Source organism: Xenopus tropicalis, chromosome 6 (genome assembly GCF_000004195.4).
Source record: "Xenopus tropicalis strain Nigerian chromosome 6, UCB_Xtro_10.0, whole genome shotgun sequence".
NCBI lineage: Eukaryota > Metazoa > Chordata > Amphibia > Anura > Pipidae > Xenopus > Xenopus tropicalis.
In genome coordinates this window covers 70086091-70104938 of record NC_030682.2, presented here as the reverse complement: position 1 = coordinate 70104938, position 18848 = coordinate 70086091, and the positions used below count along the sequence as shown (strand labels likewise).

General features: G+C 38.1%; 1 protein-coding gene across 1 annotated transcript in view; it reads left to right on the top strand.

The window, feature by feature from the left end:
- Positions 1-12613, top strand: part of dap (death-associated protein) — a 45870-nt gene extending 33257 nt beyond the window's left edge. The window contains exons 3-4 of the mRNA NM_001017164.2: positions 299-341; positions 10795-12613. Coding sequence (NP_001017164.1) covers positions 299-341; positions 10795-10914 — 163 coding nt within the window. The 3' untranslated portion in view covers positions 10915-12613. The remainder of the gene's footprint in view (positions 1-298; positions 342-10794) is intronic.
- The last annotated feature ends 6235 nt before the right edge of the window (positions 12614-18848 follow it).

Below are 18848 nucleotides of genomic sequence, written 5' to 3'. Positions count from 1 at the left end.
AAGGTAACGTTGACAGTTTTAATAATCCCAAGGTTATTCAATAAAAAGTGTACAGATATGAATTTTGATAAATAGGCCCCATCTAAAGGTTGACTAGAAAAAGCAGTTAAGATGGGGTTTGGTGCTGTGATAGAAAGTTCCCTGGGCCAGTTAAAAATTTTTTTACAAAATAAAGCACTGGCCTGGAGAAAACAATGTAGTGATTGGATTCTCTGAGGGTTGCCTAAAATATTAACACCACCTACTAGTGAATTTGTGTTTTCTTGTTCATTTATTTATTTATTTATTTATTTTTCAGGCAACCTAAACCAACTTTGATTATTTCGGGAGCTGTTGCAAGGGTAAGACTTTATATCAGCCTTCAGTTATTGATTTTTGCAGCTAAATTATTTGCGATACTTCTTTATTAATGGGCTACTATATTTTTATTTTTTACTTTGGGTTTGACTAATGGAAACATGCATTTTCTTTTGAATTTCCCCTAGTTTCTATGAAGGTGTCACTGTCTCACATTTAGCCCTGTTATTGTCATTTGTACTTTAACTCTTTCACAGATGATTTGTCCTTAAAGTGAACATCTAGTGCCAAGCCATTTTTAGACATTTTTGACTCATTATAATTGCTTAGGTTTTCTTGATAAGGAAACCTGCATGAAATAAGGCAAATTATATGTTGTTTTTTTTTTAAACGAATTGGGCATGAACATTGTAACACATTTTGTACTTTTTTTTTTGTACAATAATTTTGAGTGAAATATGTCAAAAAGTTTATATTTTTGTTTTTTCAAGAAAGGTTGTATTTACTTACAAACATTTGACTGTTTGTAAAAGCCCTGCTCCTTCTGAATCCAACAATACAAAATATGTATTGGTATCCCATTTTTCTTGTGGGATACAAATACAGATTTACATTGACAAAAAACAGATAAGGGCATCTCTATGTTAATGTAGCATTTCTTACTTCTCCATAGAAGTTTGCAGTTTGGCCTGAAATAAATGAAAAAAAGGATCCAAAGTTAGATTTTTCCCAAAAATTGCGAAAAAGCCTGCTAAATATCAATCTGCAACTTTTCCTGAACAAAATGATACCTCACATATATGGGTGCACCTAAAGACACACCCACCAAACACCCTAAAACCGGGGAAATAGCTAAATTTGGGGCTGCGCTCTAAAGCTGCACACCTTCCAGATTTTTAGTCTAAACACCCCCTTACCTGTAAAATACCCCCACAAACTATATATTCCTTGAAAGTGGACACCTGCAACTATTCAGTAATGCCATCCTTTCTTTCCTCTGCATCAAGTAGAAGTTAGGCAGGTTATACATAGGCATTATGGTTGAACGTGATGGACATACGTCTTTTTTCAACCTAAGTTACTATGCTACTATGTGGACCCAGTTCTCTGTAGAAGTTTGGGGGGTGGGGGTTACTTTTATGACACCAAATAGAAAATCTGCACATTTATAGAAAAAATATTTGCCACCAAATATTCATACCAAAAAAAAAAAGAATTTGTGGCATAAACAAAAACCATAGGTATGCCAACCACAGTTCTGCAAATAGCTGAATGCCTACACTAAAAAGAAAATATGTATTGCCCAGAAATAAAGAGAGCCTCTTATCTGCACTGAAAGCTGAGCTATTGAGTTGCCCCCCCTTTTCTCTCCAACCATCATGGCTATGCCTTCAGCAAAATACTAACTACAATCCATAATGAAGAGAAGGACTGCTATAAAGTGTATGTATGGGAATGCAAACTGACCCCATCTACCAGCATACCATAACTTTATTTGCACAGCTGCAAAAACCTGAATGTGCAGAAATCACAAAAAGCTGAAGCCCATACTAAAAACTATTCCAGGGAGACCTAATAAACTAGTAAAATCTGAAATGTTGCCCAGAAATACAGATAGCCTCAGCATCATGTTGCACTCAAAGGGGAGCTTATGAGATGTCGGTAAAAAAAATGTGTGGCATCAGCAGGAGAGATTCAACTGGCAAGTTGAATCATCATAATCATCACTCACCACAATTGTTAGGTGCCCAGTATGCCATCTAACACCTTAATTGGCTACACCCCAGTGCTATTCATAACCTAATCAACATAATAGGTAAAGAAAAACCAACCACAACATACAATTCTATTAGAGACCTGATGACATAAACTGTAAGGATACTAAATAAAATTTGCACAAAGTGGGTTTACAATGCTTATTATAAATCCAACCAGTGCACAACAATTTATAACCATTTAAATAGTGCAACTGAGTACTGAGGAATATTTCAAAACATTGTTTGAAACATATGCCGGGGTTGTGAGGGCACTTAGGGCAATAGTACAGTGTGTCTGGTCTTATAGCCCCACTCAAGCATTCTGACAAACTGTTTGTCAGGTGTGGGTGGAAGCATATCTATAAAGTGCTTCCCAATCAGGCCACATTGTCACTAGGGGGCATCTCAGGCACAGTCTACTCTACACCACCAAACAGGGCAGAGAGTATCTGCTGCTGCTGCTATATATAATAGGATAACTTGGGGCCTGCTATTGCTGCCTTATATACAACATATGAATTTTGGAGGGCAATTTGAATCATGTATATGCCAACTTTCTTGTACAAGGGCTTAGTTTTTTGGGTGGCATTATAATAATGTTGGAGTTAATCAGTACTGTTAACGCCACCCATTTTTTTTTTCTGTGTCAAAATATTTGATGGCAAGGAGTTCATTATTTCTCAGGGCATACATTTTCTACAATTCAATTTTTTGTTGACCAGATACCTTGGCAGGTAAGATAGCACTCGGCATACTAATTGGCATAGAGGACCATATCCTGTAGTATGGCCTCCATCAATACTGGAACTGAAAAAAATCAAATGGCTCAAAATTCCTGGTTTCCACACTGCAGTAAATAGGGAATCTCAAGGGAAAAATTACAAGACGGCCCCATGCATGCTTTCCTCCAGCTGCAGCATCAGCCCTATCGCCCTCTTCCTCATTTTGCACACCCTCCTCTACCTCCATGGGCACCTCGAGGGCACTGACAGTGCTACTGCTACCCCATGACTCCTCAGATGATGACTCTCTGATCCACAGGGCACTCAGAGTCACTAAACTCATCTGTGGCAATGTGAATCAATGTGCAGCAGTCTCTTCAACTGAATATAACCTCCTAGTCATTTTGCCAGCAAAATATAAACAGCTAATATATACCTTAGTCCAAAGAGCTCACAATCAGTGGCAAGTAAAGAAAATAATCAGTAGTGACATACAAACTGAAGATAGTATAAAGAAATCTGGCAAATCAATATTCTATGAACCTACAATCAATACCAAATAAAATACCATTCAGTCAACAACTTAAATCTAAAACCAACTGATCAGTGATTATTTAGTGATTTGTATTTAGAATCTGATCACACTATGCAATGTTAATTTTATGGGTACAAATAAGTAATCAACAGCAATAGAAAACCAAAAATGAAATAAAAGCACTAAAACCACAAAAATACTGTCAAATAACAAGTGATCAGGCACAGCCATTAGTGGTCCAAATACTTGATCACTAGCCATGCTATGTTTTGCAGTGAACATAATGAACAGCAACACACCTTAACAACCAACTCAATAAAATCACTGAAAATGCAATAAAACATTAGTGATTATACTTTGTGATTCAAGTCCAGAATACCTGACCACTAGTGAAATAAAGCTATCAAAAGAGCAACACAGAACTGAAAAATTAAATAAATACAATCAAGAACAATCAAGATCAAGAACAATCGCAAACAAGCAAGAACAAGCAAAAGCCAGTAAATTACACACAGCAAAAATGCAATAACATTCACTGAAAAGGCAATAAATAACAATAATAAAAGCAAGAAAAAATTAATAGAGCAACACAGAACTGAAAATTCAGTAACTACAATCAAGAATAGCAAGAACAAGCAAATTATCAACAAACATCGCTTTCCTGTGTTTTTCAAACCCAGCAACACTCTGAGACAGAAGTTGGTGCACCCTAAAGACCCTACACCAATGCACATAAAAAGTAATGTGGTCTGTGCTGTCCAGTTTAGTGAAGAGTGCTCTGACATTGGGGAGACAAAACAATCTCTTTGTGGCCCAACATAGGAGGGCTAACTCCTCAGGACAAGACTCTACATCTCAAGGAAAAAGGACAGTAATGTGCTTATTTTGGACAGAGAGGACAGATGGTTTGAAAGAGGTGTGAAAGAAGCCATCTTTGCCAGCCTAGAAAAACCATCCCTGAACAGTGGAGGCCTGCAACAACATACAATGCCATTTTGACATCCTCACCCTGGCGGTTTAACAACAGTTCACACTTCCAGTCATGTATTTTGAAATATTAACACCTACATTAATGAGAATCATGGTACCATTGTGACTGGACAGCAGAAATAGTTGACCAGCACGAGTGTAATGCAAGAGGGGCTTAGCCCCAGCGGGTTTATTCAAAAAATAACCATTGTAACTGTATCATACTTTCTTACACCTGTCAGTTTCAGCCAACACCTAACTGAACAAGCTCAATGGAACCATTTTGATTGGATGTCTGTCACTAGGCTACTCTTAGAAGTAGGTTTGTTAGTAAACCTCCTTACCTACCGGGGAGCATGAACATTAGAAGCTAGTTTCCAAGTATTGTCCTCAGGAGGAAAGTTCTTCCGCTGCACCAGATACTGTTAATGACCCCACGAGATTCTGAAGTCAAGGATAGTCTAAACTTCGAATTCTTCTGTCCCCTGAACAACAAATGGATTCGGACTGGATGGATCCGAAGATATCTGGGCAGTTTCAACTTAAACGCCACGGCATTGACTTGCCCATTATGGTAAAAGGATTCCTGCCCTTCACAACTTCTTGGAAGAAGCATCTACTTCCAGGGTGAAAAAGAGATATGGCTCCAGATGCCTAAGAATGGGTGCGGTAGTAAATCTTCTCTTTAATTTGTCAGGCGGACTGTGCTTCAGGAGACCAATAGAATCATTTAAGGGAACTAGTGAAGTCAGTAATGGGGGAGATTATCTCAGTAAAGTGTTCAATAAATTTATGGTAGAAGTTTGCAAACCCGATAAATTGTTGAACAGCCTTACGATTACTAGGGGTAGGCCAGTCCAGGACAGCAGCAATCTTGCGTGAATCCATAGCCACACCCCCAGTAGAAATCACAAAGCCCAGAAACTCAATGGAGGATCTCTCAAACTCACACTTTTCAAGTTTGGCATAAAGCCTGGAGAAGACCTTCCTCATATGCACCCGATGTCCCTCGATAGAAGAATATCATCCAGATATATGATGACAAAGAGATCAAGAAAATCACGGAAAATGTAATTAACAAAATGCTGAAACATGGCAGGAGCGTTACAAAGTCCAAAAGGCATTACTGTATATTCAAAATGCTGTAGCCGGTGCAGAACAATGTCTTCCATTCATCTCCTTTGTGAATACGTACTAGATTATAAGCCCCACGAAGGCTAATTTAGAAAAGACTTGGACTGAACAAAGTCTCTGGAATAGTTCTGGTGCAAGTGGAAACAGGTACCTGTTCTTAACAGGGATTTTATTTAAGTCCCGGTAGTCAATGCATGGATGTAGAGAACCATTATTCTTCTCAACAAAGAAAATCCCCGCTCCGGCAGGGGAAGCGGAAGGACATATGAACCCCTTAGGCAGATTGTCATCGATATAATCCTTAAAAAAATCTCAATCTCTGGCTCGGACAGAGGATAAATTCTCCCAAAGGGGACAGAAGAATCTGGCAGGAGGTCAATCATAAATTGACCTATTAGCACCTTTCTTATCAAAAACATCAATGAAATTGTGGTATGGTGTAGGAATGAGTCGAGAGTCACAAGAAATGAGGCTGACTGTGGAGATACGAGGAGGAAAACAAGTCTCTTGTTCTGCTGTAGATTTCTTAAGGCAGCCTCAGTGGTTTTGGTCCTCTTGGTATCATCGTATAAATTTGCCATAGCAGACTGGAAGGACTGGAAATCACCAAGAAGAGGACTTTGTTGCTCCAGGAGGCGGTGAGCCCAGGACTGTGGTTCCCCGAGAAGGAGAGAAATCACAAACCCCACTTTGGCCTGCTCAGTGGAGTAAGTACCGGGCTGCAACAGGAAATCCAATTTGCAGCTATTGATGAAAGCTCTAAACTTGCTTCTGTCTTCAGCGAAATGCTCAGGAAGTGGTACCTGGAATGGATGCAGCAATTGAAGGAGAGGTCAGGAACTGCAGCGGCAGGAGCAGGAGGACCACCTGCAGCGGTCAAGGCCTGAAGCTGGGCTTGTACCTATTGATACCCTCCCTGGAGGTCTTGGACAGCTTGGGTCAGAGCAGGCAGCTTCTGGGTCAGTTGTTCAATAGGCGAAGCACCCCCGGATAATTCCATATCTTGGAGAAGTGATTCTATCACAGTTGTCTCCGTACACCTCCCACAGATTAGAACAGTCGCTGAGGGTAGAAACAGGCCTGACACCTGTGGAGATGTGGCAGGAGTGCCGTAGGAAAACCAGTCATCAAAATAGAATTGGCAGGCAAGTGGGTCAGTCCAGGCAGAAGGAAAAACTGGATCAGAAATTAGGCAACGGTCAGGTACACAGGGAAACAATGCTCAATGTCAGTTGCAGGCAACAGTGATCACTTCACAAAAAGTTTTTGCATTTAAATACCCTCACGTTGTTTCTGTTTGGGGACATTGTGGGGACCATCATGGCAGAGAGTGGAAATTGAAAGCAGGTATGCTCATTGCCTAGGGGTTTGACTTGTGGACAGGGCCCCTGCACGATCGGCTTTAGTCGCAAGTGCAGGGAACAAGCGCATCCAGTAAAAAACGTAGATCCTGCATTCTTGCCACGTATAGCCTTTTAAGCAAGCCTGTAGAAGCTATGTTGTTGGCAGTTAAAGGGGCCGTACGATGGCCGATCCTGTATGTAACGACTGATTCAGGGAGGGAATTCCACAACTTCACAGCTCTCACAGTAAAAAAAAAACCTTTCCGCATATTTAAATGGAACATCCCTTCTTCTAAACGGAGTGGGTGCCCTCGTGTCCGTTGGAAGGACCTACTGGTAAATAAAACATTAGAGAGGTTATTATATGATCCCGTTATATATTTATACATAGTTATCATGTCACCTCTTAAGCGCCTCTTCTCCAGTGTAAACAGACCCAACTTGGCCAGTCTTTCTTCATAACTGAGACTTTCCTTACCCTTTACCAGCTTAGTTGCCCTTCTCTGGACCCTCTCTAATTCAATAATGTCCCGTTTGAGCTCTGGAGACCAAAACTGAACAGCATATTCTAGATGGGGCCTTACCAGCGCTCTGTAAAGTGGAAGAATAATACCCTTCTCCCGTGAATCTATACCCCTTTTAATACAGCTCAAAACCTTGTTTGCCCTTGCAGCTGCTGCCTGGCATTGCTTGCTACAGCCAAGTTTATTATCTACAAGGACTCCTAGGTCCTTCTCCTACATTATTGATTTGCCTAGTGCAGTCCCATTAAGGGTATAAGTGGCTTGCATATTTTTACATCCCAGGTGCATGACCTTACATTTATCCACATTAAATCTCATCTGCCACTTAGCCGCCCAGATTGCCAGTTGGTCAAGATCCTGCTGCAAGGATGCCACATCCTGGATAGAACTGACTGGTCTGCAGAGTTTTGTGTCATCTGCAAACACTGATACATTGCTTATAATACCCTTCCCTAAGTCATTTATGAACAAGTTAAACAAAAGTGGACCCAGTACAGAACCCTAAGGGACCCCACTGAGAACCTTAATCCAAGTAGAGAATGTACCATTAACAACCACCCGCTGTACCCGACTTCACTAAGACCAATAGACCTTTGTTTAGAAAGCAGTTGTTTGTGGGGAACGGTATCAAATACTTTGGCAAAATTCAAATAGATGATATCTACTGCATCCCCACTGTCCAGCTTCTTACTCACCTCATCATAAAAAGCAATTAAATTGGTCTGACGTGACCTGTCCTTCATAAAGCCATGCTGATTACTGCTCATAATGGCATTCTCCAGTACATAATTTTGTATGTGGTCCCTTAACAAGCCTTCAAATAACTTCCCTACCACAGATCCCTAGGTACCATACCTGATGAAAGCGAATCTGAGAATATCAGAAACAAAGGCCACTGTAAAAGTAACCCTAGCTCTCTCAGTACCCGAGGGTGTATTCCATCTGGCCCAAGTGCTTTTTTACATTTATCTTGTGTAACCCTTTAAGCACCATATCCTGTGTCAACCACTGTGTAGTTGGAGCTGAGGCAACAGTGCAGCTATTGGGTGGGACTTGGCCCTCTGGCTCCTCTACTGTATACACAGAAGAAAAGAACTGGTTTAGCACATTTGCCTTTTCTGTATCTGCTGTAACCATATTGTTACTATAACTCAACGGGGCCACACACTGAACCTGCATCTTTTTACTATTAATATACTTAAAAAACTTTTTTGGTATTAGTTTTGGCCTCTGTCGCAATGTGCTCCTCATTTTCTATCTTTGCCTTTCGGATTTCGTTTTACAACACTTGTTATAGTGTTTATATTCATTAAACGTAGCTACTGTCCCCTCTGACTTATATTTCTTAAAAGCTTTCCTTTTTTTCCCTATTAACTTCTTTACCTCAGAGTTAAGCCACATAGGGTGATTCTTAACCCTTCTTTTTTTTCTTATTAATGGAATAAATTGAGAACAGTAATGATTTCATATAATTTTAAATGACAACCATTTCTGCTCTTGTTTTTTTATCAGAAAACGTAATGCCCCAATCTATGCCCTTAAGCGCTGCCCTTAAGGAACTAAATTTTGCTTTTCTAAAATGTCTTTGTTGCCCTAGTGTAAATTTGTTTCCTGCACCAAACATCAAATGAAATAACATTATGGTCACTATTACCCAGGGGTTCAACTCTTTGTACATTTGCTATACACTCTGGGCCATTAGAGATCACTAGATCCAATATAGCATGGTTCCTGGTTGGCTCCTCAACAACCTCAACAACCTGTGACATAAAGTTGTCATGCAGCAAGTTTATTAACTTGTTCCCATTTATTGTCCTGGCAGTACTATGGCTCCAGTCAATATCAGGATAATTAAAATCCCCCATTATTATCACTTGCCTCAGAATTATGCCAGGTAATCCTACCTGGCATAGTTCTTAGGAATCACCTACTCCCTTTCAGAAAAGAGCTGTCCTACATTAGCCATGAGGATTAAGAAAGGTGTTTGCTCAGTTCTTGCAGAGTACAATGCAAACTTCTGGTAAGAAGGGATATAAAACAAGTATGCTGTCATTAGGAAGGCTTTGGCCATTCATATCTTGTGACATTCTACAGAATTTGTCTGTGCCTCCAGTTTCATAGGAAATTTTTAGTGTGTGGCTAAATACAGTTTATGGTGGTGAGTGAAATGAAGAAGAAAATCTAAACTAAGCCATATTTGGGGACATTGCCTCTAAAGATTGTAAAGTAAATAGTGGAATATAAGAAATAAAAAATAAGGAGGACTTCTGGGTGGCAGCCTTAGTAATGGCTGCATTTTAGAGAACTCCAGCTCCCACGAGGACAAAGACAGTATTCAGACTCACCTCCTAGAACTTGATGCTAGGAAATTGTAGGATATTAAAGCTTCTACTGCCAGAACATTTCCTGACTTAGCATAGCTGCACTTGACCCAACACTTATACAGAAGTTTCTTCAGTACTAGAGAACACAGAGCGAGCAAAGAATAGACTCTGTATTTCTCCCCAGTGAGGACTTTTAACAGCATCTGGCCAGCTTGAGTCGCAAAACATATGCAACTGACATCTTACTGCATCTGGATGCTCTCCTTCGGTCTTCATTGAAGGACATCAACGGGTGAGCTCAGATATAGACTCAGTGCCAAAAGTTGTCTGCAAGCAAAACAAGTAAAAGAGGCAATATATCCGAGTACCAACTGCACGTAAAAAAGTGGGCTGGTCTGAGTCAGACCTATGTCTATAATGTCATGCTCTAAAAGCAGATATGTATCATTGTTCATGGTCTTGTCCGCTGATTAAACAATTTTTAGAAATGGTTATCTCCTATTGAAATTTTACATTACATAATCAGATAGATCTTACTTCTTTATGGGCAATTTTCAGAGATACATTTAAGGTTGCAAAGGCAAATAAAAAATTAGCAAACGTATTTTCAGCAGTTAGTAGAAAGACCATATTGCACTGTTGGATATCAACTCAGCCTCCACTGTTAGAAATTGTGCTTAATAAACTTGGTTTTGCCATCTTGGTTTTTCGTATCGACTGGTTGAAAGCTACTCTTAATAGAGAACGCCAAGTTTGGAACTTTTTTATCACTTGGACAAAATATGTTATCCTCTACACGACAACAAGAAATACTACACAATTACGTTTACTATTTGGTATATGTCCAAGGAGCTAGAGGGAACGAATCCTTTAACAAATGTAATCTAAATATATGGGGTTACAGTTAAAACAGAAGGGGCTTCTGGGAAGGAATGTAAATTATTAATGTCTAGGGTAATTAGAAGTATAATATATGATGTGGATAATTGAGGAGGGTCAAAGAAAGAGTGTGTAGACCCAACTTAATTTATGTATATAACCCTATTTATGAATATAATGGCATGTATATTTAATGTGTATGTAATTTACTGGTGCAAATAAAAATTAAAAATAAAAAACAAGGGAGATTGCATAACATGCTTTTTTGTTCAAAATATATTATATTTTAATTGTTTTTATTGTTCTGCAGGGTGACAAGGATTTTCCCCCAGCGGCAGCCCAAGTAGCACATCAAAAACCTCATCCATCAGTAGAAAAGTTGCCTTCTTCTCACCATGTGAGCCACCAAATCCATCAGCCCCGCAAGTGAAGGGTGAAATATCAACAAATGTGCAGTTGCAGTCACCATTTGCCAAAAAATAAAGAATTCCAATCTGATCCATGTCTTGGTCTGCCACAACAATTTAGCACTTGTTTAGTAACCAGTACTTTGTTAGACCTTATCTACCTGTTAACTTTATATGATCTCTTAAGATGAAATGAAATCCGCTTTAGATCCTTATAATATTCCAGCTGTATTAGCAAATTATTAAAATCCATTACAAATTGTTTTTAAGTAAAGTAGATTTTGCAATATGCATTTCAGTCATATTTCCCCTGACTTCTGTGAGAGTTAAGGTGGCCGTACACGGTAAGATTCCATCATTTGGCAAGGTCGCCAAACAAGCAAATCTTTCCCCCAAAATGCCCGCTTCAGCTGGGCGATATCATGCTAATGCAATTGTCTGGCTTTAGGTCCAAACGATTGAATTACAATGTAGGCATACAAATAGTCGTAGCAAAGACTACATCAATGAGCCAATCTGTTTGGCCAGATGTCAGTCGGGTAGGGCCATTGGGGTCCCCTTACACCAGCACATAAGCTGCTGAATCAGTCTAAAGGACTTGAATCAGCAGCTGAAATATGCCCGGCCACCTTTACTTTCGTATGATCCCTTGGCGCAGAGCATTTGGGGTAATATAATAATATTCCAGTTCTGTCTGGTAGCATTAAATCATTTTATTACATTACCTTCAAATAGTTTCTTCTCTCAGGCATTTCATTTTAATGATACTGAGAATGTACATTAAAAGTACATTATTTAAACACACAGCCCCAGCAAATGAGAATTAGTTAGGACCAATTAGTATACAGAGGATCTATGGAACTCATGCTAAACTTTATAGTGCTTGATAATTGCTATTTAGTTCTTCTCCAGAAAAAAAAAAAAACATTTAAAAGCTAATTTTAAAGGGTATGCAATTTCTTCCCCCAAAGTTTAGGAATCCTAATGAAAATTTTCATAGATCAGTTTATTATAGTCAAGTAATACAAGCACTAATTTTCATATTTTTCATCTACGTAAGTTTAATTTTTTTTTAAAAAAGCAGTGTTGGGGGCTGTTCCTTCTAATGACTACATTGGGAGTTAATCAGAAATAGCTACACGTGGTGCCTAAGATTGGCATTACTGAACTACACATTGGGGAGAACTTTGCTTCTCCTATAAGAGACTCTAAAGATTTATTTCCAGTTTATATATAGAGTTTTTTAATCTAAAACCAAACAACTAATGTCATTACAACAGTCAAAAAAATCAAGATAAAACATCTTTGTAGTTAACAGTTTAAAGGTGCAACATTTGCTACTGGTCTAATCAGTAAACAATCAGCAGGTAGCATTGACCTGATTAAAAGCAAATCAAATAATAATAATGTTTTTTGACCCCTCCACTTGATTGATGCTCATAGTCAGCAGGCATAAAATAAAAATTGGTGAGTACATTTACCAATATAGCTTTAGTGATAATTGTCATATAATACAAAATTCATAAATGTAATTACTGTAGTCATATTGCTAACAGAGTAAAAAACAGATTACTGAGTAAAAATATTTCACAGTTGAATCTATAATTGCATATTCAATATTAAAGCCACTCAGATTTAGACATATCATCTATTCTGAAGCCATTGTGATTTAGATGTATATTTCTGTATTTCAACCAAAGCGATAAAAGGGACCAAAATGGATAAAGTTCTTGTTCTGTTTTTTTTTTTCTCAAAACTTAATTACGTGGCAGTTGTTCATACCGCCCTTAATGCTGCAGTAGCCATTTATATCCTAGAGTGTGCTACAAAAAGCAGATTTGTTTACCTAATATAAAGTTGTATTTGTTGCACATTAATTTTGTATAATACAGTCTAATTTAAAACATGAATCTTTATGGTGTTATATATCCTTATGGCTTAAATAATGGTCTTCTTTATTGGAATACAAACATTTTTTCTTAACAAATTGTATTAGCCATAGTTAACAAGGCAAACTAATTTGACTATATTCTTCTGCTAGATTATCAAGTTTGATAACATATCTTTTTCAAATACCACACAAACGATTTCTGTTTTGGTGTACTTTTTATACAGTTTATTTAAAATATAGATTTCAAGAATTAATTTGTTATATTTTACCCTCTCATAAATATATTGTATGATGGGTTGCCAAAGTACTGAATGCCTGTCACAATCTTTAGTAAAGCTCAGGGAGCACTCATACTCAATTCTGAAATATTATGATGCAGCTGAGGAATGTACAAACAAATATATTAAATTGCAACACTCTAGAAAATCACGAAACAGACTTACTGCTACTGGGAAACATGGGAAGGAGAAAAATTAAGTATTGAAAACTTAAAAATTAGAAAACAGTTGAAAAAGGCTTTTATTTGTGGTGTACTATTTGAAACCGATACATTTTTTTACCCCTTTCATTCTCTTAAAATGTAGTGTCCCCAGGCTGATTTTCTTCTTAACTATTTAATATTAGAACTTCTCAAAAATGTAAATATTAGTAGACTTTAATTGGATTTTGTATTATTGTATTGTAAATTTAGCCAACATCATTTTAAACCTTCTCTGAAACAGATTTAGCCCCCTCAGTAGCAATCATGTAGTTTAGTTTAGGCCCAACATCCAGTAATGGACATATAAATATATAACAAATATTACTCTATTGACTTTTGATATATATGTATATATAACAGTCCAAGAGGTAGGTACTCACGATAATAGTAGTCACTTGATGCCTGGGTGCAGTCCTCCAATTTCCCGGATAGATACTTGAACAAACGGACCGCTTTGCAAAGGACTTACGTAGAATAGAATTAATTTATTTGCGGTATAACAAGACTTAATGTTTTGGCTGTTGACACAGCCTTTCTCAAATAAATTAATGTTATCACAGCCTTACCTCAAATAAATTAACTTTATTCTACATAAGTCCTGTGTGAAGTAGTCCGTTTGTTAAAAAAAAAAAAATATATATATATATATAATATATAAATATTATATATTTTTTTTCACCAAGTACATCTCATTTTAGTATTACACAGTGATAAATCAATACAATTTTCCACTAATAGAAGCACCAGCCTGGGGTATCTTAATCACTGGGGGAGTGCCAAACATTTTGGAACCCCCCAGTGATTGTACCTTCACTTTTTTTTTAAATACAATTCATTTATTTCTATTTAATATTTACAAAAGTATCAGTTTAATTTGGAAAATTGGACAGATTTTGTGCCACATTCATTAAAAATTTTTAAATACCTTCCTTAGACATCTTCTAACATCACTACATAAATAATTTATGCTATCTGATAATTCACATTCATTTAAATGAAGCAGGTTTGTGGGGTTTTTTTCATATATAATGGACATTGTCTAAAAGTGTCAATTTTCTTAAATTAAATTCTTCATTTCAGTATGTCTGGTTTGCGTAATGCTTATTTCATGGTTAGGATTTAGGAAAAAGGGTGTTATTTTATTATTACTCTGCTACTGTGAGACACTAACGGGCACATTTACCAAAAATTGCACAGACGTGTAATTGCTACCAGGACCTTTCACAAATTGCATTTAGAATGTATTTATAAAGTGGAAAAACTGCAAATGATGCAGAATCAGGAAAAATTTGTGTGGGCTAATTTATTAAATTTCTAATTTGTTTTTCAAAATGGAATAAACCTGCATATCGAACACCCATTAATATATGTAGTAAACTTGTGTGATTAAAAAAACCTGAATACCTTGAATTTTCAAGTTATACAACTCGTATATCGCAAATTAAAAATATTGTTTGACTTTGTGTAGGATAACTCCTATTGACTTCTATATAAACTTTTAGATGGTGAAGTTTGCATCTAATAAATACCAGATATTTTTTTTTAGCTATAACTTAAATTGTCCGAGCACTAAAAAACTTCAATCTTGAACATTGATAAATCTCTTGGTGTTGGGAATCATTGCATGTTTTGAGGTAAGTTTTTTTAAATCGCATATCAAAAGCAGAAAAAAAATCACAAGATTTTGCAACTCTTTGCTGTACAAGAAGTATCTGACTGGTATTAAATAAATCAGCCTTCTATGGTATAACTATGTCTAGGCAAAGTATCTAGCTGCATACATTTATATAAACGTAAAGGAACTGTACTCCATGTACTGAATCACATTATGCAAATTATGCCATAACTATTGACACTCCATCGTACTGGCCACCAAATAACTGTCTGTCACACTGGGTTAATACATAAATGCCACTGCCAAAAAGAAAACAGACCTAGTTCAAAAAAGTGCACCGCAAGTCCCTCCCCTTAAGTGCAAGTGACCTAAAACCACCATAAAATCACATCTTTACAAAGTGTTATATACACATGCACATGACCAGTGGTACTAGCATAGGATATGGGTAATAGAATATATTCCATAGACATAAAAGGTACTATTTAAAACCTGGCAGAAACTAGCAGTTCATTTAGTTGGTGCATGCCAAGCAAAAAGTGAGTTGATGCATGCATGTGGCCTCAGTAAAACAGTTCTGCTGTGTGAGAGGCCCGCTTATCTATGATATAAATGATGGGCCCTCCACATAATTTGTTGCTGTTTGGGGAAAATGCAAAAATATAAGTCATGATGTTGTAGTGACACTTAGGGGCAGATTTATCAAAATACGATTTTCGTACCTGTATTAAATACAATTTTTTTGTATTGTGCTTTTTAAAGTATGAAAAATTTGTATCTTGAAATAATGTCCGAAAAGTATGATTTTTTCGTATCTGAACATTCGGAAACTGCAGGAAACCCTTACTTACTTTGATCCTTCTGTGCATGATTTTGGAAACCTCCCATAGGACTCAATGGCACTCTGCAGCTCCAACCTGACCCAAGTAAAGTCACGATACCGAAGCTTAAATGAATCCGAAACTTTCGTACTCTGTGCAACAGTACGATTTTGTAGCAAACTACGAAAAAGTTGCAGAAAATACGCAAAAGTTGTAACCTTTAAAAAAAAAAAAAAATTAAATTTTTTTTTTTTCATTCGGACCTGTTCTACTTTGATGAATGTGTCCCATAATGGGACTTCCTTACTTTGGAATGTCTAAATGACTTATTTTTGGAAAATATGTGTTTGCATATGTATGAAGCTGGAGAAGCACTCAAGCTGCTGTTGGTTCAGACTAGTGGTATCAAAAAGGCAGATCAACTTTATACTACTTTATGTAACAAACACAACAAATTTTCTATGCTAGCAGACATTAAAACATTTCAACAATTTGTGAGATTGGTGGAGGCAGAGATCCAGCAAATGTCAGTTCCCCCACTGACATTTGATAATTTGAAACCTGGTGAGAAGGCTGCGCTAGGTGAGCTGAAACTAATAAGCAACATCACCATTAAGCCCTCTGCTAAGGGGGGGAAATGTGGTGGTGATGAACTCCAGTTATTATGTTACTGAAGCAATGAGACAATTAGGGCATAGGTTCCAATGTAGTAAGATTGTGGGGAACATTCCTGATTAAGTGCTCCAGAAAGGAGTATTTACCCAGCAAGAGAGAGAATATTTGTTATAGATTTTATGGGCACTTGCCCTAAAATCATAAAAGTCTCTGTAATAGAAATTACCCACATAGACCGTGCCCCCCCGAAGTCGTTGTCGTCTTTTTCGGCACCTTCTTCTTGCGTGGCTCCTTCTCCTCGTGCTGCTCCTTGTGTACGTGTGACATCAGTACGCATGGGGCGCGACCTTATAAAGGGCCTGTCGCTGCTGTCGCACGAGGAGAAGGAGCAGCACACGGTCCTGGTATATTGGAAAGGGTCGTCTGAGGAACTGCGGGCCTTTGTTGAAGGGCTTAACTGTAACTCTAGCAATTTAGTACTTCCATATACCTGAAAATAGGAAGGAAGGTGATTGAATTTTATACCAAGTAGGGTATTCTATACACAAGACATAGAAAGGAGATGGCAACCAATAGCCTCTTCCGTGTGAATACCTACCATCCACAATCCACTTGCTGCTAGTTTGGGGCAAGTGATAATAATGGGGGATTTTAATTACCCTGATATTGACTGGGGCAATAGTACTGCCAGGACAGTAAATGGGAACAAGTTTATAAACTTGCTGCTTGACAACTTTATGTTACAAGTTGTTGAGGAGCCAACCAGGAACCATGCTTTACTAGATCTAGTGATAGCAAATGTGCAAGTGGTTGAACCCCTGGGTAATAGTGACCATAATGTTATTTCATTTGATGTTTGGTGCAGGAAACAAATTTACACGGGGGCAACAAAGACACTGAATTTTAGGAAGGCAAATTTTAGCTCCTTAAGGGCAGCGCTTCAGGGCATAGATTGGGGCATTATGTTTTCTGATAAAAACACAGAGCAGAAATGGTTGTCATTTAAAATGATATTAAATCATTACTGTTCTCAATTCATTCCATTAATAAGAAAAAGTAGAAGTGTTAAGAATCACCCTATGTGGCTTAACTCTGAGGTAAAGAAGTTAATAGGGAAAAAAAGGAAAGCTTTTAAGAAATATAAGTCAGAGGGGACAGTAGCTGAGTTTAATGAATATAAACACTATAACAAGTGTTGTAAAACAGCAATCCGGAAGGCAAAGATAGAAAATGAGGAACGCATCGCGGCCGAGGCCAAGACTAACCCCAAAAAGTTTTTTAAGTATATTAATAGTAAAAAGATGCAGGTTGAGGGTGTGGCCCCATTGAGTTATAGTAACAATATGGTTACAGCGGATACAGAAAAGGCAGATGTGCTTAACCAGTTCTTTTCTTCTGTGTATACAGTTGAGGAGCCAGAGGGCCAAGTCCCACCCAATAGCTGCACTGTTGCCTCAGCTCCAACTACACAGTGGTTGGCACAGGATATGGTGCTTAAAGGGTTACACACGATAAATGTAAACAAGGCACCTGGGCCAGATGGAATACACCCTCGGGTACTGAGAGAGCTAGGGGCAGAATTGCAGTGGCCCTTGTGTCTGATATTCTCAGACTCGCTTTCATCAGGTATGGTACCTAGGGATTGGAAGAAGGCGAATGTCATTCCTATATTTAAAAAGGGAGTAAGATCTCAGCCTGGCAATTATAGGCCTGTAAGTTTGACATCCGTGGTGGGCAAGTTATTTGAAGGCTTGTTAAGGGATCACATTCAAAATTATGTAGGGGAGAATGCCATTATGAGCAGTAATCAGCATGGCTTTATGAAGGACAGGTCATGTCAGACCAATTTAATTGCTTTTTATGATGAGGTAAGTAAGAAGCTGGACAGTGGGGATGCAGTAGATATAATCTATTTGGATTTTGCCAAAGCATTTGATACCTTTCCCCACAAACGACTGCTTTTTAAGCTAAGGTATATTGGTCTTAGTGAAGTCGTTTGCACATGGATAGAAAACTGGCTACAGGATCGGGTACAGAGGGTGGTTGTTAATGGTACATTCTCTACTTGGAATAAGGTTCTCAGTGGGGTCCCTCAGGGTTCTGTACTGGGTCCACTTTTGTTTAATTTGTTCATAAATGACTTAGGGGAGGGTATTATGAGTAATGTATCAGTGTTTGCAGATGACACAAAACTCTGCAGACCAGTCAATTCTATCCAGAATGTGACATCCTTGCAGCAGGATCTTGACCAACTGGCAATCTGGGCAGCTAAGTGGCAGATGAGATTTAATGTGGATAAATGTAAGGTCATGCACCTGGGATGTAAAAATATGCAAGTCCCGTATACCCTTAATGGGACTGCACTAGGCAAATCCATAATGGAGAAGGACCTTGGAGTCCTTGTAGATAATAAACTTGGCTGTAGCAAGCAATGCCAGGCAGCAGCTGCAAGGGCAAACAAGGTTCTGAGCTGTATTTAACCCTTTCCCTGCCAACAACGTACGGCGTACGTTGTTGCAGGGAAAGAGCTTATC